Consider the following 25,899-nt stretch of genomic DNA (forward strand, 5'->3'; position numbering starts at 1 on the left):
GACACTAGAATAGTGCACCCAAATCCCCTAAAACTCTGTGGCCACAACCACAATCTGGTAATTGAGAAACTAGCAAGTCAATGCTTAAAAGAAACATGGGGAAGGAGACCTGTGAATCCTCATTTGCCTTAGTTCCAAGAAATATTTGAAAACCATGCTCCATCGGGCTGTTCAAAGACAGAAAGGAATTATGAAGAAAAGATCATCACACTCATTTTGAGGAAAAGAAAACTGCATCTTAAAAGTAGTTCAAAGTGTTCAGTACACTTAACCTTAAACGCTGTAACACATCTTCTCCAAAAGAAATTGAATTTCATTTCCTTTACACCAACAGCACTCTGGTTACAGGTGAAGGTCTGAGGGAAAACACCAAACATTTATCATTTTTACATGCCTATTTTACAGAAGGAACAGGCACGTGGGGATGCTCATTTCTTTAAGTGGCCCGGTGTTTTGAGAAACAATTGAAGTCATTCTCCTCCAGCAACACCTTGCTTAAGTACCATGGCTCTGGAAAAGTCAAACAGCTCCATGTAACAACCTCTTGGCATCTCAGAGAAAAACGCCATCAGCATTTGAGTCAGTTGTAACCACAATAACAACAGACTAGAAGACACGTTATACTGAATGAGCCACCTTTCAATTATCTTCTTCAGAAAAATGAGTATGAGAGCACAGGGCGAGACTGTAATGCCATTATTCCTTGCAGAAGCAAGTATATGCCTGGACCCCACCCACCCTTAGTACAGAACAATCACAGAGTGCACTTGCACAAAGATGGCTATCAAGTTACAAAACTCCCTGCTCTTTCTGGTTTGAAATTCAAGTCTCAGTTTCAAACTCAAAGCCTCACTTTACATAAACTAAATTGCTTAAAAAATAACCAAACTCTTTTGCAAAATCAAGGATTTGCCTTTGGCCAGATAAGTCCTGCACAGGCTAGCCAAGCATAAACTGAAGCCCAATACTTATTGATTCCCTAAACCACCATCCCCCAGTCCTTCCGTCCTCTCATTGGTTGCAATGATGTCTCTCTGTGCAGGACAACAATGACAAACACAATTAAAAGCAGAAATAAGTTCATATCATAGTTTCTTCAACCACCTAAATGTCTATTTCCTGCAAGTTCCTGTCTGCCTGCTGTTTGTTTACCTTGTCCAGTTTGAAGTTGAAAGAGCATGACCCATGTGATAGCTGGGATAGCTCAATTGGTAGAGAAGCAGACTCTTAATCTCAGGGCCGCGAATTTGAGCCCCGTGTTAGGCAAAAGATTCCTGCATTGCAGAGGGTTGGACTAGATGACCCTCATGGTCCCTTCCAACTCAACATGATGACAATAATATGTCCTTCCAAACAATATTGTCCAGTCTCTTGAGCTCTACTGAAGTAGGCTCAGTTGTGCACGCTGGGTCAACTCTTGCAGGGTAAGAGAAATATCAGAAGGGGAGCCTGGGAAACCTCAAGCAACACAGTCCAGCCTAAGAAGGTCAACACAAAATTAGCAAGGTTCTTGGGCTGCATCTCTGGGATACTTACTTCACAAGAGGGAGCAGGCAGCCCTGTTATCAGGAAGTTTTTAATGTCTGACTTTTACTATGTGTTTATATGTGCTGTAAGCCGCCCAGAGTTACTGGGGAAATAATAATAATAATAATAATAATAATAATAATAATAACAACAACAACAACAACAACAACAACAATAATAAACATAGCAGTTCGAAAGCACACTAGTGCAGGCAGATAAATAGGCACCACTGTGGCGGGAAGGTAAATGACGTTTCCATGCGCTTTGGCTTCTGTCATGGTGTCCCATTGCACCAGAAGCGGTTTAGTCCTGCTGGCCACATGACCTGGAAAGCTAGCTGTGGACAAACGCCGGCTCCCTCGGCCTGAAAAGCAAGATGAGCGCTGCAATCCCATAGTTGCCTTCGATTACACTTAACCGTCCACGGGTCCTTTATCTATTATTATTATTATTATTATTATTATTATTATTATTATTATTATATCATTTACCTGATACAGTATTTCTTATTTTGAAGGCGTGACTGAAGTAGGCTGGCAATCTACTACTGGTAGCAACAGGAGTTTTACTGTGATTGCAACAAAGAATACTGTATAAACCAGATATAAAATGAGAATTGAAACTGAGCACTTTGTGGTATGTTTGAAGATCATTCCCCACAGCTGACCTTGGAGAGATTTCCTAAGTTTTATTAAATGGGATTTTATCTCACACACACACACACACACACACACACACACAGACATCTTGCTTCTAATAACCCACCAGATTCACACTAAAATAATAATGAAGGGATGAAAGGTTGTAATCTGGGAATATTATGGCCTTGTGTCTGCCTAAATTGCTCTAAGTAGATTAGCTGACTTGACATGACATTAAGCTGAAATCTGTTCCTATTGCGCTGCACAGAGAAAGCAACTTCACTTCTGTTATGTGAATACTCACATTAAGTACTAGGCGTAGTTTCTTTAGAAGAGAATAGTGACATTTGGTAAATAAAACAATATGGAAAATAACAGGGGGCTAATTTCAAAGTATGAGGAATTCTGTTTAACAAAAAATAAACTAAAATACTACATTAACACACATGTTCATGAAGCCTTTAGCTTGAGCAAAGACTTAAGGTTTTGTTTCTTTTTACAAAAATCACTCAAGTACCACAAAGCATAGAAATTGAAATGTTAGGCCATTCACTCGACCTTCCTTGCTGTGTAAGCAACAGACTCATACTACAGTCTCATACAGGGTGAGTCCTTTAAAAGAGGCCCCATGGATACAGAGTACACATGGTCCACAGGGCCTCTTTTAAAAGACTCACCCTGTATATTGTGCTTGCATACAATTTACCGGTAGCTGCAGTGCCCTCACCCTTTTTTATAACAGTTGTTTTTATGAAAGGTTTTTCAGACTTAACAAGGGTACATGCAACATCTCTGTTTTCAATTCATAGAGTCCTTTCCACAGGTCAGTTACATTCAGTGTGAGACACTGCTGCCATAGACATTGTGAGGTTGTGGGCGGGGGGGGGGGAGAGGAAATAGGCACATTTTCAAGGCCTTTCTGCCCTCAGAAGTTTTGGTCACTGCTTCTGTTTTATACATTCATGTTTAAACACCCAAGCATCATCACCTGCTCCTTCCACACAGGCATTACCTCCTACACATAAAAACACAAAGCAAGTTGTTGTTGGAACGTCATAGGATTCTGCTCTTCAGTTTAAAAAGTGGCAAGAGATTGGCTATTAAGTTTCTTTAAATGTAAAAGCATTATATCTTATTAAAACTTCTTTTTTAAAAAAGGACTTGGCATTAAAGCATTCTTAGCCTTAGGACTGTCTCATCCACCTCCACCAGCCTGGCCAGTTGACCCACCTAGACCAAAAGAGATAGAAAAGGCTTTCCATTGGGGTTGGGATTTTGCCTGGGCAATAATGGTATTCCAACAGAGACTGCTGAGGAGAACCAATGCCAGACCTCTTTTGTGTTCACTGAGAAACTGAACATCCATGCTGCCTACCTGTAAGTAACCTGAGATCACTGCACATGGTTCCAACCACATGGTTGGTTGGAAGAGACGTGGGGCTGAGGAGGGTGTTTCTCTGCTGGCTCTGCCTATATGGGAAGCAAAGTGTCGGAAGGAGGCTCCACCCCTCCTTAAAGGATGCCTCACAAACGGGAGGACAATTCTGAGGTTGGGAAAACAAGACAGATTGGGCAAGACAACTTTGCTAGGCTGTGATCAAACCCAATGGCACTGAAACCCAACTGATTTCCGGTTCTACAAATGAGGCAGAGGTTATTTACAACATATCCCTTTTCCACTAAAAATGAATTCTAATAACCAAGTATTGGGTTCTTGTTTGAGCTTGTTATTCTCCTTTAAGGCCATAGGCACCTGAAACAGTACACACTGTGGCTAGCTGAGAATTAAATATCTGAGATGCAGTCCCATTCTTGTTTCACTCCTTCTTGCATATTTAGGATGACCACTTGGCACAAACCACACAGGTGGCCTACAATGCCTAGAGCTCTTCCATGGGGGTCAGTCTGACTCTCCAGAACGAAAGCAGTTGCCCACAGCATCTCCACCTGCCTTATTTCATTCCTCTCTTGTGGCTCTCCAAGGAGGCATCCATACATAATTCAAAACCTATCAGTTCTATAGTAATTAAGCCAATTGATTTGAACTCTGTTAAACTGACCTTCCTATCCGCTTACCACCTGACCTCCAAACATGCAGCAGTTTCTCTATGCAGGTCAACTGAGTGCGCTGCTATCTCATTTCCTCAGGCAGTTACAATGTAGTCAAGAATGACCTGTCCACTCAAAACTTCTTCTCATAAAAACAAAAAAACACCTTTTTGCAAACCACCTCTAGATTTTCTTACAGGAAAGGGGAATATAAATCAAGCCGTATATAAATGTTGTGAAATAACTACGTAAAATAAATCCCCAAAGAAGATTAGGCACACCCCTTAATCTCACTCACAGAACTTGCTTTCCAAATAGAATCTGCACAATCAACCTGAAATCAGATTGGGACACCATCAAAAAGCTTTCACTGAATGCTGCAGAGTCTGCATTTGCCCCATGAAGAGATAAAACCCCACATTGTTTGACTTAAGAGAAAGGCCATTTAGCCTTAGACAATTCACTTCTTTAGAACTGAATGGCAGAGCCTGTGCCAGCCAGGATTTAAAAGAATAGAACAAAATGTGCAGAGTACTCCATGCACATTGATGCGGCACTGCTAAGTTTCAGGGAAGGTGTATTTTCTTTGCAAAATACTCAAGCAAATGGGGTCCTTAGGCAGAACATCTGTTTTCCCCAACGAAATCACTTTGCAGAGCAGTTATTCCTAGTTCGCCCCTTCTGCTGACCATTCCCTCAAGGAGTGTTCTTCTTCAGGGCTCCAAGCAGCCTGAAACAGGAGCCTGGGTGGGTGGGTGTTCAGGCCTCTCAACATTGGAGCTGGAGGGACTCCTTTAGCTTTAATCTATTTTCTATTCTGGGATCTCTACATACGGCAAGGTAAGTTTTTCACGGCACAGATGGGGAGACTTGAGGATATGTTCTGTACAGTGGTACCTCATGTTATAGACAGGATCCGTTCCGGAGGCCTGTCCGTAACGTGAAATGTCCGCAAGTCGAAGTGCTGTGTCTGCGCAGGTGCACGGTGCGATTTGGTGCTTCTGCGTATAGCGTGATTTAGCACTTCTGCGCATGCACAAGAGGCGAAACCCGGAAGTAACCCGTTCCGGAAGGGTTGCCACAGCACGTAACGCGAAAAGATGAAACATGAAGCAGATGCAACACGAGGTATGACTGTAATGTAATGAGAAAGCCATTTCTCTGTCTCCCTCTGCCCATATCAGTCCCTCATTTGATACGCTAACATTCTCTGTCTCAAATGGTGCCAACCAGAAACTGATATACATTCTGCCAGACACTGGATTCCTCTCCTCTCACCCCCAACTGCACAAACCTTGGGGTAGAGGTATTCCAAGAGAAAATAAATGATGAAACTCAACATTTCAGCATATCCCGCCCCCAAACATGCCAGGGGTCCCTCTGGAGCAGACTGTGCATGGCGCAGGAGACATGGGGGGAAAGGAAGGGGAAAGCCATCCATGCAACACTGGATGTCACCCTTTCAGCTTTATATGTCACACGTGGGGCCCTGCAATAACATTCAGCAGTGGAGAATGCATCTGTTCAATGTTCCAGCCCCCCCATTCCATCCCTGCTTTCTTCCCTGGCCCCCATCAGCGCCCTCTTCTTCTTTGCCTACTCAACCAAACCAATGTGAGGATAAAAGCAAAACAGCACTGCAGGGATTTATTTAAAAGGTTCATATCATGCTTTAATCAGGGCAGCTTACATCATGAACTATATCAGAATAAAAAAAACTAATAAAAACAACAATTAAAACTCACATGAGAATAGAAATTAAGAAAAACAGCAGAAGTTTTCATAAAGGTCCACTCATCCAATAAAGCTAGAACATCTGGTTTTCCAGGAATGGTTTCAGTTGGTGTGGAGATTGCCATACTTCTGGAGCCAACCAGACCACAGGGAACATGTTCCATAGTCAGGATGCTAACCCAGAAGAGGCCCTTTCTCACACTGCCACCAAATGCATCATTTCTTGCGGTGGAACATGGAGAAGGGTCTCCACGGTTGATTTTAAAACACAGGTAAATTGGACAGGGTGGGTGGGAGATGGCACCAATAGCTTAAAGTTAAAGCTCTCCTCCTGCCAAAGCAAAAATAAACTCTAAAAAGGATCTAATGTTCTGAGGAGTGAAAGATAAAAAGGACTAGTGGAGATGCTGTGCTGAAAGGATTGCCTGGAGCAACCAGTCTCCCCTTTTCCAAGTAGCAGAAAAGGGTGCAAATGCTCACCGGTGATGCTAAATATTCCACTGAAGATGGAGGACATGGAGGTACAGATTGAAGCTGAGGGCCTGCAGTTTCCCAATTTCTGGAGGGAATTCTTAGCCCAATGGTAGATGAACCCTGCCTATCACTGCCTTAAAAAGAGGGCACACAGGATTGCCATACACAAACCACCAAGGCTTAATGTTTCTAAACCTTGCTCTCCATAAAGACACCATTTCAAAAGAACCATATACTGGCAATCCAGGAAAGCCCTCAGCAGAGTGTCGAGAGGGCACTTTTCAGAAAGCAGCACTGCACAACAACATGAAGAGACACTGATAGTGACAATTTTGTAAAATGACACCAGGTAACATCACCATCATTATTATATTGCTGTTTTTGTTGTTGTTGTTACTACTACTATTTTTATTATTTTTATTATGGCTATCCTAAACATTTTATGCACTAAAAAGAACCCTATTTCAGACATTGCCCTTGATTTGTTAAGTCTTTCTAATAAATTGCACAGAAAGGAGTATAGCTAAAACACTGATCTATTTATTTCACAACTATGCGTCAAGAGTTAAGCCAGCAATCTGCAGCTGTTGTGCAGGGAGCTGAACAGAATTCTGGGTTATGAAATGCTGTGGAACGGAAAGTAGGAACCAGCATCTTTATCTGAGCCAGGTAGCCACTCTGGAAATGAAAACACGACGGCTTTCTCTTATCTGATTATCCACTTCACCACTACATGAAAGAAGATAAATTTTAAATCTCTACACATGCCAACTGATACTGCAATAGGACAGCCAATCTGTTTCACATTTGTTATTTTTACAAGAATATTAGCCAAGCAGGTGCTGGCCAATCTTTAGACCATTCCAAGATTTCACGTGCCCCATTGGGAGCAGTGCTCCAAGCCATGATGCAACCTCATGACAGAGTTACTCTTCCCCCTTTTTTATTATGCTCTGGAAGAACAAGCTGCCATGAGTGCAATAACAAATCATGATGGTACACGAAGTCCAGTACCAAAATAAAACGTTTGTTTCAGCAGCACTATGCAGAGATTTATTATTAGTGTAGATGAGCAGAAAGACAGAACAAGAGATAGTTACGGAAAGCCCACTATTAAAACACACCACCCAATCCTAGACTCCAGATGCTGACATCTTGAGTTTACAGCATCTTAAAGAGTTATTTGAATGTCCAAAGCTCACTGCCAACTCCACACAATCACGGTTCCAATCTTGATCTTTTAACATACAGTGGTACCTCGCAAGGCGAATGCCTCGCAAGACGAAAAACGCGCAAGACGAAAGGTTTTTTCGTTTTTTGAGTTGCTTCGCAAGACGATTTTCCCTATGGGCTTGCTTCGCAAGACGAAACGTCTTGCGAGTTTGTTTCCGTTTTCTTAAAACCGTTAATACCAGGGTGCATCCGTGCTTCGCAAGACAAAAAATCCGCAAGACGAAGAAACTTGCAGAACGAATTAATTTTGTCTTGCGAGGCACCACTGCACCCCTGTGCTTTATGTCAGGGGAAGGGAACCTCAAAGGTTCTCTGTCTCCCATGGGCCCACATCTGACAGCACATCCAAGAAGGCAGAGATTCACATCTGGGATGCTGGAAGTACAGCTTTATTTCCTATCTGCTGCTTCACAGGCCTGCTTCCACCCAGGCCCTAGGTTGCTCTCACCAATATGTAAGATCTTTCAGTGGGCTTCCCTGTGATTTGAAAATCACACCTAATAAGAGATATAAGCCAGACTGTAAAAGTTCGCCGTATTTTTTTTCTAACAGTCAAGTTTAATATGATTTATAAACCACTGTCAATAGTAGTTAAACAAAGTTAAACGAAACAGATCCCCACTGAAAGTCTATAATCTAAACACTACAGAAAAAGAAAAAAAACAAAGAGAGGAAAGGAGGGGTTGAACTGAACATAAATCCAATCAAAAGCACTAAAAAATTGCAAACATTCATATAATGACTCCAAATTATTATGAAGTGTGCCTCAGATATGGAAGAAGGCTTTTCATGGGCCAAAGCCAGAAGCAGCTAAATGGCACTAATTTACTTTTGAATATTAGTTGTCAAACTGCTCACAATCTTTATTTTTGGGGAAGATGCAACTACAGTGGTACCTTCATTAAGTTTTAATCCTTTAAAGCACTAAATCATGGGTAGGCAAACTAAGGCCCGGGGGCCAGATCCGGCCCAATCGCCTTCTAAATCCGGCCCGCGGATAGTCTGGGAATCAGCGTGTTTTTACATGAGTAGAATGTGTCCTTTTATTTAAAATGCATCTCTGGGTTATTTGTGGGACATAGGAATTCGTTCTTTTTTCCCCTTCAAAATATAGTCTGGCCCCCCACAAGGTCTGAGGGACAGTGGAATGGCCCTCTGCTGAAAAAGTTTGCTGATGGTTCCAGCCCTGTAAACCTGAAGGAGTGTCTCCACCCCCATCATTCTGCACTGAGGGCCTTGTGGCAGTTCCCTGCCTGTGAGAAGTGAGGTTACAGGCAACCAGGTAGAGGGCCTTCTCAGTCGTGCCCACCCTGTGGAACGCCCTTCCGTCAGATGTCAAGGAAATACACAACTATATGACTTTTAGAAGGCATCTGAAGGCAGCCCTGCACAGGGAAACTTTTAATGTTTGATGTCTCACTGTGTTTTTATATTTTGTTGGGAGCTGCCCAGTGTGGTTGGGGCAACCCGGTCAGATAGGTGGGGTACCAATAATAAAATTATGATGATGAGGTTTTGTTAGGCTTTCAGGTACTAATGGGTTAAGTATGTTTAATGCTGCTGTGAACTATGCTTTAATGTACCTTTATTTATTTTATTTACCTTATTATTTATTTATTTTAAAGTTGTGTTTATTATGAAATACACTTTATCTTATTTTCATAAAATGCTCGTCCTAGTAAAGGGTGCTTTAAAAATGCCTAAAAAAATGACTGGCAAAAACAGCTGGAAGTGGGGAAGCAGCCAGCGAAAGAACTCTGAGCAGAGGTGTGTCCTGCTTGCCACTCTTTGCACCTCCTGTTCAGGCAAAAGAGCTCCAAATGAGCTCTACCTCTGGGCTCAAGACAAAGGGGTAGGTCACCCGCCCCCCTCTTCCTATAAAAGGACGGTGGAAAATATTTTAGATGTTAACTTGATTTTTAGCCTCATGCATAACCTTTCACTGCCTAGCAGCACTTTAAAAGAGTTCATATCCGTATGAGTCACACATCACTATACTCAAGCATAACTAGGATGCAGTGGTGAATAGGCAGCATGCTGGTGCATGGGGCAAAAACTACACAGGCTTCCTCAGCTCCAGACAGCCAGGGCCTTGCGCTTGCAGGCCAGATGGGAAAAGGCTTGTGAGGCAGGGAGCAGGTCTTCCAGGGCTCACAGCCAAAGCTTTGTCCATAAACAACCACAGAAGTTTAAACAAATTATATTCAGCATGTCAAATGTGTACAGTAATTTAAATGTAGGGCTTATTCAGCTTTGCAAATGAATACAAACAGCAACCATTTTTGCCAGCCCCTCTGGCACCTACGCATGTGCCAAACAGTGGACAGAGACACTCTTCCCTGACAAGAGCTTCCTCCAGCTGGTTGCGAGGAAGATAAGTTAGTACTAGTTCTGGAGTTTGCTTTGCTTCTCCTTCCCAATCCTGTTCCATCACATCTCTGAGATTGTGCAAGCCTGAGGGGAGGGACTGGATCACTGTAAGCCACTATGGAAGCCTTTTTGGGCTGAAGAATGGGGTAAAAATCCTTCAAATAAATAAGTAAATCTAGGGCAAATGAGTGGCTAAAATTAAATGCATTATGTAAATTCCAAGACCTGAACTGCTGGAATAAACAGCAAGGCTGTTTGAAAATTTTGCTTCTGGTATGTAGAATAAATGTTGCCACCTGCTGACAGAAAACGAAGTAGAGGAAGGGCTCATCCACACAGCTGTTTAATGTGCATAGCAGGCGTCCTGAACCTCCATTAGTTTTCCATTGTCCATATGAGGTTCTCTTCTGGCTCACTGCTTTCCCACACTTTCCCCTCCCTCAAAGAGGATTTTTTCACATCCTCTTGTTTTTGGAGTACCCATGGTATGAGAAAATGAAGGACAAGGGAAGAGAAAGTGTAGGAAGGCACTGAGCTGGAGGAGAACATCACATGGACAACAGCAAATTCATGGTGGTAGAGGAAGATTAAAAGGTAAAGGTACCCCTGATTGTTAGGTCCAGTCACGGACGACTCTGGGGTTGCGCGCTCATCTCACTCTATAAGCCTAGGGAGCTGGAACTGGCGTTTGTCTACACACAAACGCCAGCTCCAGCTCCCTAGGCTTATAGAGTGAGATGTGGCCAGCATGACTAAGCCACTTCTTAGTCATGAGAACCAGAACAGCGCATGGAAATGCTGTTTACCTTACCACTGGAGCGGTATCTATTTATCTACTTGCACTTTGACGTGCTTTTGAACTGCTAGCTTGGCAGGAGCTGGGACCGAACAACGGGAGCTCATCCTGTCGCGGAGATTCGAACCGCCGACCTTCTGATCAGCAAGCCCTAGGCTCTGTGGTTTAGCCACAATGCCACCTGCATCCCTAGAGGAAGATTACTATCCACATTAAACAACAGTAAGGATTGGACTACAGGGGGATGGACAAGAGAACCTGGAGGGTCCCTTCCATGAGTCTGAAGAAAAAGGGTATAAACAAAACCAAGCACACCAAGACCTATGAACATTGTGAAGACCTGCCATTAGTTAATGAGATCATTTAAGTTTTTATGCAACACACACACATCAATCTAATGTGATGCTGAGAACCTCCACAAAGAGAACTGCTCATTCCCACACTGAAGCATCCAATTTTTCACTCACTGTGGCAAGTGTGCTATTTCCACTTACCATAGAAAGCCCCAGCTTCCTTCCTAACCCTGCCGCTTCAGATGGGAGCAGGTATTGTCCCACTGGTTGCACAGCACTGGCTAACACGGAATTGAATTTGCCAGATGAAATGCAGAGCATTCTAGATTAGTGCCTTGCTATATGAAATGTTATCATCACAAACTATAGATGCAACTTGAGATCAGGAAAGTAACAGCTGCCACATTCCTTATTAAGCACTTGAACCTCTCTAAGGCCGTGAGTATTACCAGGCCATAATTAAAATTAAAATACTGTATACAGTCGTACCTTGGTTTCTGAACAGCTTAGTTCTCAAACGTTTTGGCATGAGTGTTCCGGTTTGTGAACTATTTTTGGAAGCCGAACGTCCGACAGAGCTTCTGCACTTTGGTTTTCGAATGTTTTGGAAGCCGAACAGACTTCTGGTATGGATTTCGTTCAACTTCCAAGGTATGACTGTACTTAAAAATCTATTCTCATGAGCTAGAAGCTAGACTCTCAATTGTTAAACTCCTTTCACCAACATTTAGATTATATGACTATTAATACTAACATTTTTCTTCTTGAAATAAGTAACATTGAGTCCCACTCTCTCCAGCTAAAAAATAGCGCAGGGTCCAGCTCAATAATGAGCTCATCTACAGCTGCGATCTCCAAGGCCCCTGTGCATCCCAGGGAGAAAAAACAGATTACTAAACATAATATTTCAATTTTATATTACCCTGCAAAACCAGTATGTTCATAATGCAGAGAACAGCTATAACAGCGACCTTTGTGGGCATTTACTAGACAAAAACTTAATGCATTTTGAACACTGAAATAGAAACTGCTTTTATTACATACATCATAAGCTTTCATTTTCATTCTGAATGGCTTATCTCTCATGCTTTAGTTTTAATTTTAAATCAGAAATATTTATATCTAAAGAGCTCAGAAGGAACTGTCAGTAAGTCACAGAATGTATTTTACTGTACTTCTTGCAAACCTTTAAACACAAGAAAGCATCATTCTGCAAGGCCTGTTGAGTGCCCAAGGACTCTTTGGCTCAAGCCTTGCACCTCCCCTGACCAGCTTTGACATGGCCACAAGCAGATCCAATGCGTGCACTTTTGTTTTCAAACTCACTTGCATTCCCTACTACATCCAAACTCAAGAGAATCTATTTAGTTTGTAAACAGTTTGCCCCTGGCTTCATCCACCCAGTTTTAAACTAATCCATTTTCCTGACTTTAGATTTTAAAAGTTGGTTTAAAAGCACATCCTCCTCACAGGGGTGCTAGAGGAGGAGAGGGAACAGGGGAAGAGCAGAAAATTGAGGCTTGGGCACACAGCCTAAGAACAGAAGAACAGCCGGGTCCAGGACACTTCCTTGGCTGCGCCTCCCTCTCACAATAAGCTACAGTTTAGTGTTAAATGCAAAAGGTCAGGTGATTTGAGAAACGAAGTTACAATGTGCACGAATGCACTGCCTGAATTTCCACAGGGCAGCACATTATGCATTTTCATTATTGCAAAAAATAATAATAATAAAATATTAACATTCATAACACAACGGGAAACCTCTCAAAACAATTCAAAAGCAGAAGCCGCCCATGACGCTGCTTTGGCAAGTTAGAGATGATAAGGGCTCCCACCCAATTAATGACTCAGTCCTAGCATGAGGATCCAAGAGGCATCTCACAAGTAGCACATAATGCTCTGCCCCCCCAAGGATGAGAAATGACTCTCCTCTTCTTCTGTCTCCCCTCCCCTCTGGCTTGGACCATACACAAGCCTCCCAATTTACACTTGGTGTTTTGCAAGCCCTAAATAGTTCCTTTGCCCCAGAAATCTCTCTTATTTCTTTTCCCCTCACGTTTGTGAAGCTGAAGCAGACGCTTCTGGCTACTTTATGGTGTAATTTGTATCGTTTTCATTAAGAAGTTTAATTAAAATATTGGGGGGTTGGGGTGATAAGCAGCGCATAAGGGCTCATCTACACTTCTTTTGGTGACACATTTTTTGGCATCAGCCCACGCCTTAAAGCGCTGTGCCAGAGTGCTTTTTTCTTCATGTCCCAGTACTTTCCCACAAATATCCACTCTTTGCTGCTGAATCAGAGCTGCAATCTGTAGAAAACCCAAACGGCCATTTGGTCCAAGTCAGCATTAGAAAGTGGGTTTGTTGCCGGGGACGCACAGGGGGGAATGCTCAGACACAGCACTTTAAAGCACGGATCAGTGCCTAGAAAGCGTGAGGCAAAGGCAAGTGTGGATAAGCCCACAGGTAGAGTAGGCAGTGTACCCTGCTATGTTATTAGAGTGTCTTGTTCCAGGAAGGGCATTCAAATACAATAGTTCAACAAACCAAAACTATGCCTAGTTTCATACAAACTGCTTCAAAGGTGTTGCCAGCTTGAGAAAAACCTTAAACTGTATGCAAATAGGGTTAACATCTTCTGGTGGTCTAAAATTCAACAGCTAATGAGAATGCACTTTTTAGTGGAAAAAGTTGTAACCCATTCCAAAGAATCTAGCCAATTTACAAATTGTTGAAGCTAGGAAGAGAATAGGTTTGATTCAGGAAGTGAATTTCTGCATTCTTTGTCACTGTGAGGCAGATGTACTAGAAGATCCTTAATTCTTACCCTTTATGGCTGAAGAAATGCTTTTCACATCAATGTCCAACGTCTTCACCAGACTTTTTGGATCAATCTTCACTCCAGCAAAGACGTTTGAGGTCATAAATACCTGGTCCCAACACAGACAAGAACAACAAAGAGTCTTGTGACACCTTCATCATGGCCTAAGCTCAGGTGGACTACTATACATTTCATCAGATGTGATTAAAAAACATGTTAAGAATAAAATGTGATGTAACTATTCCCTTTGTCCCATGCACTGTTGTTGTTGCTGGCATCCGTCTGTCTCAGGAGACAATAGAAAAGGGCACCTTTGAGAGTAAAGTCAAACCATTGGAGAGTTACAGGGCCTGCTGTAAGAACAATAAAGGAGAGACATGTTTTATTGCAGCTGGGGCAAATGAAGGTGTTCAGTTTTGCTGCTACAAGTGCAACATGGCATTTCTATTAGGCTGCTATTTCTACTGCACCATCCATGAGCAGGAGGACAAAAGCCATGGGCCTAGCCGGGGGGGGGACGACTGCCCCCCCAAGTAAATACAGTGGTGCCTCGCAAGACGAAATTAATTCGTTCTGCAAGTTTTTTCTTCTTGCGAGTTTTTCGTCTTGCGAAGCACGGTTTCCCATAGGAATGCATTGAAAATCAATCAATGCGTTCCTATGGAAACCACCTTCAGACCAGGTCCGGGGACAGTCTGTCCCCCGACCTCTTCTGAAGGCTGGGGGGGGCAAGGGCTTTTCTTCACACCCCCAGCATTTTAAAAAACCCCGGGACAGCGGAGGACTTCTCTGCTGTCCCGGGGCGATTTAAAAGCCCCCGGGAAGGCATGCAGGGGGGACAAAGACTTTTGCCCCCCGCCAGCCTTCAGAAGAGGTCCAGGACCTCTTCTGAAGGCGGGTGGGGGGCAAAAGTCTTTGCTCCCCCCCGCCTGCCTTCAAAAGCCGTCCGGGACAGCGAAGCAAGCCCATAGGGAAATTCGTCTTGCAAAGCAACTCGCAAACGGAAAACCCTTTCGTCTTGTGTGTTTTCCGTCTTGCGAGGCATTCGTCTTGCGGGGCACCACTGTACTTAACTGGCCAACTGCATCACAGAACTTGTTCTGCCCCCTAACAGTCTGCCCCCCTCAAAAAACAAATCCTGGCAACACCTATGACAAAAGCATTAAATATACTGGCCAGAATATACTCATTTGGAGAGTTGTTACTTTACCATATCTCAAGTATAAAAGCAAAATTTTGATCAGTTTTTATTCTCAAAGAATTATTTCTGTAATCAGTGGATATTCTTTTTTTTTTTTACCTTCTACTATAACTTTTGACCCAAATTGGTGAATAAAAAGTAAAGGCGATAAAACGATTGAAGAAACCACCCCTAAACTGAAGCGGCAGTTGCAGGATCCTTTCAAACTTTGCCATGGCTCACTCCTCATCTCCTCCTGTCCTAAGAAAGTTTTACCCTCCAGAAACGTGTCCTGTATCACCATCTTGTGGAGAGCCTTGTTCCGAGCTCTGAAGGCGCACACCGCTCCTTTTGGTCTACCGCTGTAGGTGCTACCAAGTGCCATGGGCTGGACCAGGGCTTTTTTCCAGCTGGAACTCAGCCCTGGCCCTTCTCAGGTGGGTGCCATTGCCATTCCAAGAGAAGGAAGGAGGCCTTCAGGGTGAGTCGCAGCACCTCTTCTCTGGAGAAATAGCCCTGGGCTTTTGACGAAGGATTCGAGGGATGCAGTGGCGTAGCGTGGGGGGTGCAGGGGGGGGGTCGGCCGCACCGGGCGCAACATCTGGGGGTTAGGGGGCGCAAATTACTTGCCTTGCCCCGGGTGCTGACAACCCACGCTACGCCACTAGAGGGATGTCAACTTTCTCAGGCACTGCTGCGTAGGTCAACTGCCCAGATGTTGCCCCAGGGGCTGCTGGGAACTGCTGCTCTGCAACATCTGGCGGGCCTGAGGTTCCCACACACCTGGCACACGCCCTTCCCCCCTGGTGCCAGGGGCGCAGGCTGGACGTACTTCGGGGGGGGGGCAAGAACAAAGTTATCTGGGGCGCAATGGTCAGCGAGTTAAGCCCTTCCATTTACTTACTTGCACCTGCACCCCCCCCCATGCCAGGTGCTGCAAAAGGAGCGGGAAGGGGGCGAGGAGGCTGCATCATCCTTTCCCCCTCCGCCTCGCCAATGGGGCGGACGAGGCGCTCGAAGACCCGATGCCCCCCATGAAGGGGCGCCTCGCCTGCCTGCCACTCTCCGCCCCCCGCCCAGCCCCTTCCCGAGCTCATGGGGGGAGGGAGGAACCCCGAGGGCATCCAGTCCACCTGTTGGCAGGGCAGCCGCGAACCAGGCAGCGAAACCCCCAAGCGAGGTCGCGGCAACGCCGGACGCCGCCTCCGCCCGCGCGGCCTCGTGGAGGCGCCGAAGGGAGCGCAGAGGCCTCACCTCGCCCGCCGTGGCCCTCGCCGCCTGGGCGCCCGTCGGGAGCGGCGCCTCGTCCTCGCCGGGGGTCCAGAGGCCCTTGGCCGGCCTGGGCGCCGCCAGGTGCAGCCGCGGCCGCCTCGCCGCTTTGCCCACCATGGCGGCGGCGGCAGGAGGAGGAGGAGAAGCAGGAGGAAGGCTCGGGAGAAGGCCGAGGGAAGTCGCCCCCTCACGGCGCCCCGGGGAAGCGCCGAGGCCGCGCGCCACGTGCTGCCGTCTCCCTCAGCGCCACGCCGAGAAGGCCTTTCTCCCTGGCGCGGCCTCGAGGCGGCTTACGGAGGCCACCAGACAGGCCGGGGGAAGCGGGGGAGAAGAGGGAGCCGCGCCGGAACGGAGAGCACGCAGGCGCAGGCAGCGGCCCTCGGGTCCAGGGTAGCCCACCAAAGCCGCGAAATGCCCTCGCCCGCTCGCTGCCCCCGTCAGGCCGCCATTTCTGAGGGGAGGCCGGCGGGTCTCTCTCGGTCGGCGAGCGCGGCCTGCGCCTTCCCTTCGGTCTCGGGCGCCTCCGTCGGGGCTTGTGGCCAGGCAAGAAGAGGCCGTGAGGGCGCCCTGGGGTCCAAGATGGGCGCCTGTCTGGTTCCTCCAAGTCCGGCTTCTCTCTTTCTCTGTTCCAGAAAGGGGGGAACCAAGGGACGAGGAACGAGCAGCGCCCTTCGAAGCCGCTTCTTCCTTCTCCACCTTCTTGCCTCTGTCTCCCCAGGTGAACCCCACAGACTTCAGCCCTCCTGACCCACAGGATGGCTCTACCCAGCATAGCTGTCAGCTTTTCCCTTTTCTTGTGAGGAATCCTATTCGGAATAAGGGAATTTCCTTTTAAAAAAGGAAAACATTGACAGCTATGCTCCCGAGGGAGGCTCGCCTGCTGCCTCCATGGTACGCCTTTAGGGGCCAGGCCGAAATAGAAAATTGTAGAATTGGGAGGGGCCCCGAGGGTCATCTGCAATCTGGACTACTGCAATGCGCTCTACGTGGGGCTACCTTTGAAGGTGACCCGGAAACTGCAATTAATCCAGAATGTGGCAGCTAGACTGGTGACTGGGAGTGGCCGCCGGGACCACATAACACCAGTTCTGAGAGATCTGCACTGGCTCCCAGTACGTTTCCGAGCACGATTCAAAGTGTTGGTGCTGACCTTGAAAGCCCTAAACGGCCTCGGTCCTGTATACCTGAAGGAGCGTCTCCACCCCCATCGTTCAGCCCGGACACTGAGATCCAGCGCCGAGGGCCTTCTGGCGGTTCCCTCATTGCGAGAAGTGAGGCTACAGGGAACCAGACAGAGGGCCTTCTCGGTAGTGGCGCCCGCCCTGTGGAACGCCCTCCCATCAGATGTCAAAGAGATAAAGAATTACCTGACATTCAGAAGACATCTTAAGGCAGCCCTGTTCAGGGAAGTTTTTAATATGTAATGCTGTACTGTTTTTAACACTGATTGGGAGCCGCCCAGAGTGGCTGGGGAAACTCAGCCAGATGGGCGGGGTATAAATAATAAATTATTATTATTATTATTATTATTATTATTATTATTATTATTATCATCATCCAGTCCAACCCCCTGCAATGTAGGTATCTCAGCTGAAGCATCCATGACAGATGGCCATCCAAGCTCTGCTGAGAAACCTCCAAGGAGGGAGAGTCTGCCACCTTCTATCCAAGCACGGTCAAAACAGCTCTTAACTGTCAGAAAGCTCTTCCTGATGTTTATTTAGCCAGAATCACCTTTCTTCTGTAGCCTTATGAGGCTTTGCCCTTGGTGGGAAAAATATTGCGCCTGGGAAAGGGAAGTGGGAGTCAAAAGACACTCAAGGAATAGTTTCAGAGAAAAGGCTTTTATTTCTACCATCCATGAACTGGTAGAAGGAGCAAGTGTGATAAGTCACAAAAAGCATGCACGAGTTCACAATCATGTGCACAAGCATATATACCCCTCCAGATCCCTCCCCTTTTCTCCTCCCTCAGGAGTCCTGCCCACGAGTTCCTCTGAGCATGAACAGAAAGCTGTCTTGGGACTATTGGACTCTTGGCACCCTTCCCAGGAAAAGGGTTTCAGAGTGTTCAGATATGTTTCAATCTCTTGTTCTGGCATGGTTCCTGGACAGAAAGTAAGTTGCAATGTGGTTCTTTAGCAAGGCCAGAAGGCATCAGAAAGGCCTGAGAAACAATGGACTGTTTCCCTACCTTTGTTGCAATCTTTTTAGTTACAGCAAGCGGAATGTTTCTGATGCTTAGCTAATGCCTTTTAGCTGCTGAGAAAAATGATTTTGAAAAGCTCTGAGAAGCTTTGAGCCTGCTTTGGTGGGGGGGGGGTGACTTCGGGCCTAGGTGGGGTCACCTGTCCTCACCTTCCTTCACTTCTAACTCGAAGTCATTGGTTTGAGTCCTACCCTCTGGAGCAGGAGAAAACAAGCTTGCTCCATCTTCCCTTGAGAATTTGAAGATGGCTGTCATATGGGATAGCAGCATAGTCCTGCCTTGCAGGGGGTTGGATTAGATGACCCCTAGGGTCCCTTCCAACTCTACAATCCTATGACTTCTATAGCTCCTCTCAGTCTCTTCTTTTCAAAGCAAAACCTACCCAGCTCCTTCAACCATTTCTCATAAGGCTTAGTTTCCAGACCCTTGATCCTCTTGGTTGCTGCCCTCTGGACACCTTCCAGCTTGTCAACATCCCCCTTAAATTGTGGTGCCCAGAACTGGACACAGTATTCCAGGTGTGGTTATGTGTCTGCTTTTGTTTGTGTTTTTATTATGTAGTGTTTTCATTTTGTATTTTTATGCTGTGAACTAGGCTGAGATAAAGGGCGGTTTGCAAAGTTAATAATAAACAATAAGTAAACAAAATCCTTTCTGCTGGAGGGAGTTAGGATGTCATGGATGTCCTTGTCCACAGCAGATGCCCTCACGGCAGCCATGGAAATTGTGCTGGATTGTTTCCACTTTACCCAGTGAGACTGGCTCGTGCAGGGTGGGGGAGCACAGATGCCTTTCTCCAGGGAGGGGCTTGATCTGAGCCCTTCGACTTGCATAAGACTCGAGCTGTGCAACAAACAGTTGTAGAAAACTCACACCACCCCATACCACGCATACTGTGTGTCCTAGTCAGCGTGAATCAGCAGAGCTTTGGAGATGGTGGAGCCGCTGCCCTGCTCTGCCTTGCTGATTCCACCCAGTGCTTAGGATTCCTCCGCCACTCACTTATGTGCATCCTTAAAGCTGTAAGCTAAATCATGGTTGCTTCTGGGATTGAAAAATCGCCAAAAAAAACCCACCCCTTATTATTAGAATCTACCAAATCAGTAATAAAGCCACAATGCCATTTTATGTATACATCAATTACTATTTATTAAACAGCATCTTACAGTATACAAGGATCCGGCTCATCATTCTAATGGTATGGCCTGTTTATACATAGTAATGGTTTCATTATTGGTCATGTCTTTATGTCGTATCATATGTTTGTGTGGTGGTAGTGCCAGGTCACAGTCCAGTGGGCTACTTTGTCTGAACACAGGTATGGAGAATATCTTCTCTTCCAAATCTGTAACTTCAATTTATACATTAACATTTGTGGTGCAGGAACCATTTCTATTAACCAGTAGCATGCCGCTCTAGTTACACTGAAACATGAATCATGGTTAAAACTGTCACCCTCTGCACTAAGAGTTGATGGTATTCTATGTATGACACATAATTTGGCCCCAGCCGCTTTTCCTACTGATAAAACTAGGAAAGATCTAGCATTTAATGCAATACTATAAAGGAATATAAGGCTAGATGTAGCCACACATGTTGGTATGTTGAGTGTGTGCAAGGAAAAGAAATGAAAAGCCAATAAACTTTTCATATGAACGTGCAGATGTACCATTTAGCTAAGTGGGATTTATTGTTTTGTGAGATTTTCCCCCTGGACAGTCAGGATGCACTATTATCCAGCAAATGTTTTTGTAACAATACATATTGTCAGGTAGTTATTTTTTTACTTTAGGAAGTCTCAGAAAATGACTACGCACATGTGAGGCATCTTTTACTTAACTCCTGATAGGTTGCATCAGAATCAGGATGTGCTTCACACCCCACAGGGGACCGGCAACATTTCACCACAATTGCTACCAATCTGTTTCCTTGTTTAGCAACTGCAAAAGTCTACACTGTGATGCCAAGCACTATCATGATGAGGGGGACAGAGGGGCTTGACCCAATATGTCCTATAATGACCCCTTATTTTATTGTTTATTATTTTAGCCCCTTAGCCTAAAATTGTAATGAATCCCTTGGCAACAGGAAACCTGACAGAACTCTCTTAAGGTGGTTTGCTACAGGAAGCCAGCAGAGGCAGGCCTCGCATGGGCCTCCTTGGCAAAGAACTTGCTCACGTATTTTTCAAATATTTTTTATTTCAGTGTTATAATATGACATTTACCTTTGGAACAAATCTTGGTTATACCGTACACATATTCCACAGTTTCAGGCACAACTCTTTGCTGACACTTTGACTCATTTGCAAGTTACAGTGTTGAAAAAGCACCATTTCCTTCCTCTCTTCCTCATTCTAAAATAGCAACTTACTACTGATCAGTTATCCTGCAAAAAGAAATGAGTGAAGACCCCACTATTTCCCTACAAGTTGTTTCTTCAGGTTCCAGCATCTTCTGATTTACCCTCGAATGTGTAACAAGATGTTGACATGGGGTCAGACGTTATTCCAAAATAGACAATTGTAAAAGTGAAAAATGCAGGGTTCTCTTAAACAATGTTTGTTTTATTTAGCTTTCTATTTTATCCAAACTTTTATAGCACTCTTCAGTTTAAAAGACTCCCAGGGTAGCTCACCACTGTATTGAATAGAAACATGGCAGCAAACGAAAATGGCAGCAGATTAAGAAACATCCCAACAGATTAAAACCAGTAAAATAACATGCCTCAAAATCAGGATAAAGAAAAAGACATCAAGAATGGCACCTGGCGAGCATCGCTGGCCAGGAAATTATAAAGTTAGGGTTGCCCATATGAAAAGGCCCCTCCAGTTAGGGGGAAACTATTTCTCACTTAGAAATGAAGGTGGAAAACCCTCCAAGGTATGCTGGCTCATTTGAGAGACCTCTAAAGGACTTTAGGGCAGCCGGCCTGGAAATGACTACGGTGGGCACTGTAATGGTTTGCTTCATAGTGTTTTATGCTGAAGGGAAAAAAGCTTCCAAGGGGTCTTTCTCAGGCTTTTGGCTAAGATCAAGATTTCACCAAGGGGTAAAAAGATCAAGATTTTACCAAGGGGTAAAAGTCCTTTTCTGAGAAATATTTTAACTGAACACACATTATGGGGATTTGGGCACAGTTTTGAACTTTGGATGCCTTGAAAATAAGCTTTCCACCCTCCCTCACTTCTCACTTCCTCTACAACCCACAGGGGCAAGATATGCAATATCAATGAAAAAGGAAGAGGCGTGGGCCTTTTTCTGCCTTCTGAGGAGCGGTTTGGCTTTTTCTCACTTCTACAGAGGGAACTGATCAGAAGACAGAGAACTTCACAACACACCCAAAAAAATAGCTGAGAAGAAGCCAGAGAGACTGACAACTTGATGTATGTTTTTAAATTGTTTATTTGTGTTTTACTCTTTTCGCAAACTGAGTATGCAGATACAGATAGGTAGCCATGTTGGTCTGCCATAGTCAAAACAAAAAAATTCCTTCCAGTAGCACCTTAAAGACCAACTAAGTCAGTTCTTGGTATGAGCTTTCGTGTGCATGCACACTTCTTCAGATACGTATCTGAAGAAGTGTGCATGCACACGAAAGCTCATACCAAGAACTGACTTAGTTGGTCTTTAAGGTGCTACTGGAAGGAATTTTTTTGTTTTGAGTATGCAGAGTTTGACATCTGTATTATCTTCCTGTGGGCTTGGTATGTCCAAAGTCTTAACTACCACTAGTAGCCAATACATGTACAGTGGTATCTCGGGTTACATACGCTTCAGGTTACAGACTCCGCTAACCCAGAAATATTACCTTGGTTTAAGAACTTTGCTTCAGGATGAGAACAGAAATCGTGCAGCAGTGGCGGCAGCAGGAGGCCCCATTAGCTAAAGTGGTTCTTCAGGTTAAGAACAGTTTCAGGTTAAGAACAGACCTCCAGAACGAATTAAGTTCTTAACCTGAGGTACCACTGTAACTGTAAAGGTAATTAATTCAATTGAACTTCAGTATTTAATGGAGGCACCATACCTTCCAGTTCTTTAGATGCTGGCTGCCCTCAGGTGTGAGTCTAGCACTGAAGGTTAGCTGTATGTTTCCTGTAGATGTCTGTAACAGAGCCCCGACTGCCCCCTACCTCGTTGTTGTTGTTCATTGAAAGGAAAGCATTTGGGGTCAATGCCTTCCCTACCCACTATTGTCAAGGTTGCAGTCGCCCTACACGCACCTTTTCCTCGTGGGATTCAAAATGCAAGGCAGTTTCTCTCTTTGTAGCTGAGAGGAAAACAACAGAAAGAAGGGCTAGAGCTTTCTAGAGTCACCAGGCTGAAGAGAAATATTTCTGAGGAGAAACAGACCTTCTGCCTAGTATTCTGCATGTGAGGGAGCAGTTGTTGTCTCTGGGGAGACAATGGAGGATTGCACCTTTGGAGGTGAAGTCAAACCATTGGAAGTGTTAGAAACAGATGTGAAAGCTAGGAGCTAAAGGGCACCTTAAATCCAGTTATGGGCGCAACAATGGAATGTCTTGGCATGCTTTTTTATTACAAGAATACAAAGCTGAAAATAAATGAACTGCAGCTAACATATTATGTTCATTTTTCACGTAGTCTAGTCCTTCTCTTGCCCACGCCCCTGATATTCTTAAGAGGGTCTCTTCTCTAGTCTTCAGAGAGTAGCTGAAAGTGGGGAAGCAGAATAAGGTCCTCCTCTCCTTCCACTCTGCAGTTTTAATCTGAAATCTTAGGCACAGTACGACACCCAGAGCTCAGAAATGCTTGCACTAATGAAATTCCCCGTCGCAAAATGCACCTAGGACAATGAGAATTTCAAACACCTGTTGTGGCTGAGCAGACCAATGTGGGAAAGACATGTTCTGTTGTATCTGGGACAGATACAGGTGTCACGTTGTGCTGATTTAGATGCACCATGGCAGTTTTTTCTTTATGTTCCTCCCAACGGTCATAACTATATCCTTAATGAGCCCATTTCTTGCTGGCCTATAGTTCAATGTGCAACTTTCATCTCTGCTTCTGTGAAAGCGGTATGCTAGCTATTTTGTGGTATGGCATGTGTAAGTTTGCAGGTCAGCTTGCTTTTCACACTTCTGCGGAATATCTCATGAGAAAGCTACATTTTGTGGCTTCTGATGAAACCTGGTGTGGAATAGTATTGTATAAGCTTGGAATCCTTTTAAAGTGACAGGACTTCAACAATGGAAGATCCAATACCCAAGATTTGGTTAAAGTTCTGTTTTCCCCCAGGCGGATATGAGTCTGACCAGGACTGCAATGCTAACCTTGCCTACTCAAAAGTAAGTCCTATTCAATTCAAAGAGACTTACTCCCAAGTAAGTGGGGTTAGGATTGCAGCCGTACATTGTGTAGTGTGCTCTGCCTTTTGGTACGTTTGTAACAGATTGGTGTAACTGAACAGTAACTAATAGAAATACATACTGTCTTTGCTTGTCTGCATTGGGGTGCTAACTTTTTTTGTGGCAGGGCTTCTGTGCTTTTATAACAATTGTATGACATAAAGGGATGCTAGTGTTTTTACTGACCCCGCTCCTGTCCCTTTAACTCTAACTTGACAGATAGAAATGCAAGAAGTGGAACTGGGAACACTCCACCTGCATAATTGCTGAGAATCACATAAATGCTAAAGGTACAAGAGGGAAATCAGTTGGCAACTCCAGTGATAAACATTAGTTTTGCCAGCTGGGAAGCTGAATGTTTTCCTGGTGTGTGGATTTTAGGCACAGGATCACACGAGGCTTGGAGTATAACTTAGAATCATAGAATTGCAGAGTTGTAAGGGGACCCCCTGCAACGCAGGAATCGCAGCTAAAGCATCCATGACAGATGACCAGGCAACCTTTGCTTAAAAGCCCTTCACAGAAAGAGTTCACCACCCTCTAAGGGAGACAGTCCTGTTGTCAAACAGCTCTTGCTGTCAGAAAGTTATTCCTGATGTTTTGTCAGAATCTCCTTTTTTGTAACTTTAGGAATCCTGTAAGATAAAGGAAGAGAATAACATATAACCTTCTATTATTTCTATAGTGTTTCACCCTGTTTTTTCACACTGGTTCTCCAAAGACAAATGCTTGTAGGAACATGCAGCATAAATGTAATGATATTTAAAGTAGAAAGTGGGGGGGGGGGAGAGTGAGCTCACCAATGAGATTTGTTCCCTAGTATGCCTAGGATTGTATCTCTATGGTACATAGATCACCAGCCCATAAAATCCGAAATTTGGGCTTTTAAAGTCATATTTCAAAAGGTGTCTGACAACATTTATAATTATTTTCCCTTATTGTGAAGATAAGAGAGGGAGATGCATTTCCTGCTTCAGACAGTACCTAAGACTATTTATGGAAACAACATTCAGATGAATGTTGTAAGATACAATCACAGGCACAGCATGCGTTTGCCTTTGCCTTCCATATGTCTCCATCAGCAGTGAAATGCCCCTTGCCCTTCCTTCTTCCACGCTGCAGGGAGAAAGACTCATCAAGAGTTCCCTTTTTCTCAGAGCTCTTTCAACACAACAACTTGAAAATAAGGAACATAAGTCAGAAAAGACAGCCAGAAGCAAGGGAGGAATTCTGCAAAGAGTGAAGCAAATAGGCCCAGTCTTTTCCAGGCATCCTCTGCTGCTTTTATTTTCCCCAGGGAATTTGGAAGCCAATGGCACTTGTCCCAACTTCATGCTAAACTATTGCTTAGTACTATATGAATGAGCCTCAGTCTTGTACACTCCCCCTCTCCCCTCCTCCTCTGGCTCATCCACATGGAGGGAATTGAAAGCATTCACTTCCTGCCTTAAATTAATCATAGTTTGTTGTTACATAGTTGAAACTATGGCTTATTGAAACAAGCCAAGATCAAACCATGCTTTTTCATCCTGGCTTGTTTGAGGAAACAGTTCCTGGCTTTGACAGCATATATTCCAGTTTATTTAAACTAAGAGAAAAGATGCCTCCAATCTCCGAATTGCATCTACAACAGGGGAGAGCAGCAAGGTGTGCACACAAGCCCAAATCTCATCCAGGCTTGTTCACATAGTGCTGAACTATGGTTTAGTGTTATGTAGAAACCAGGCCACTGTCAATAATCTCCATCCTCATACCTCAGAGCAAGTCGGCTCCAAGACGTTTTGGAAAATCAAACACCTGTCTGAACATTCAGCTCAAGGAAAATGTTCTGCTCAAAACTTAAGTAGCGTGTTGTAAACACTCATTGTGGTCCTAACATACCCTTGATTATCCAGGAGCTTTCCCATCATACTTTTAATTAATATTAAATAAT

General features: G+C 44.6%; 2 protein-coding genes across 4 annotated transcripts in view; one reads left to right on the forward strand and one right to left on the reverse strand.

Moving 5' to 3' along the window:
- The window catches only part of SLX9 (SLX9 ribosome biogenesis factor), a gene marked incomplete at its 5' end in the record, with an annotated part of 35,145 nt that extends 18,618 nt beyond the window's left edge, over positions 1-16,527 (reverse strand). Inside the window, 2 exons of one of the 2 annotated variants that reach the window (XM_083714918.1) lie at positions 13,945-14,047; positions 16,373-16,527. In XM_083714918.1, the coding sequence (XP_083571044.1) occupies positions 13,945-14,047; positions 16,373-16,507 (238 nt within the window). Of the gene's footprint in view, positions 1-13,944; positions 14,048-15,368; positions 15,504-16,372 lie in introns of those variants that run through there. The other variant, XM_083714919.1, reaches the window with a different exon arrangement.
- The window catches only part of ITGB2 (integrin subunit beta 2), a 47,200-nt gene continuing 36,768 nt past the window's right edge, over positions 15,468-25,899 (forward strand). The window contains exons 1-2 of one of the 2 annotated variants that reach the window (XM_083707383.1): positions 15,468-15,599; positions 21,810-21,983. The gene's annotated coding sequence lies outside the window, so the exon portion shown is untranslated. Of the gene's footprint in view, positions 15,600-18,986; positions 19,117-21,809; positions 21,984-25,899 lie in introns of those variants that run through there. The other variant, XM_083707384.1, reaches the window with a different exon arrangement.

This window comes from Podarcis gaigeae, assembly GCF_964106915.1.
Source record: "Podarcis gaigeae genome assembly, chromosome: 1".
In the NCBI taxonomy this organism is placed as follows: Eukaryota; Metazoa; Chordata; class Lepidosauria; order Squamata; family Lacertidae; genus Podarcis; species Podarcis gaigeae.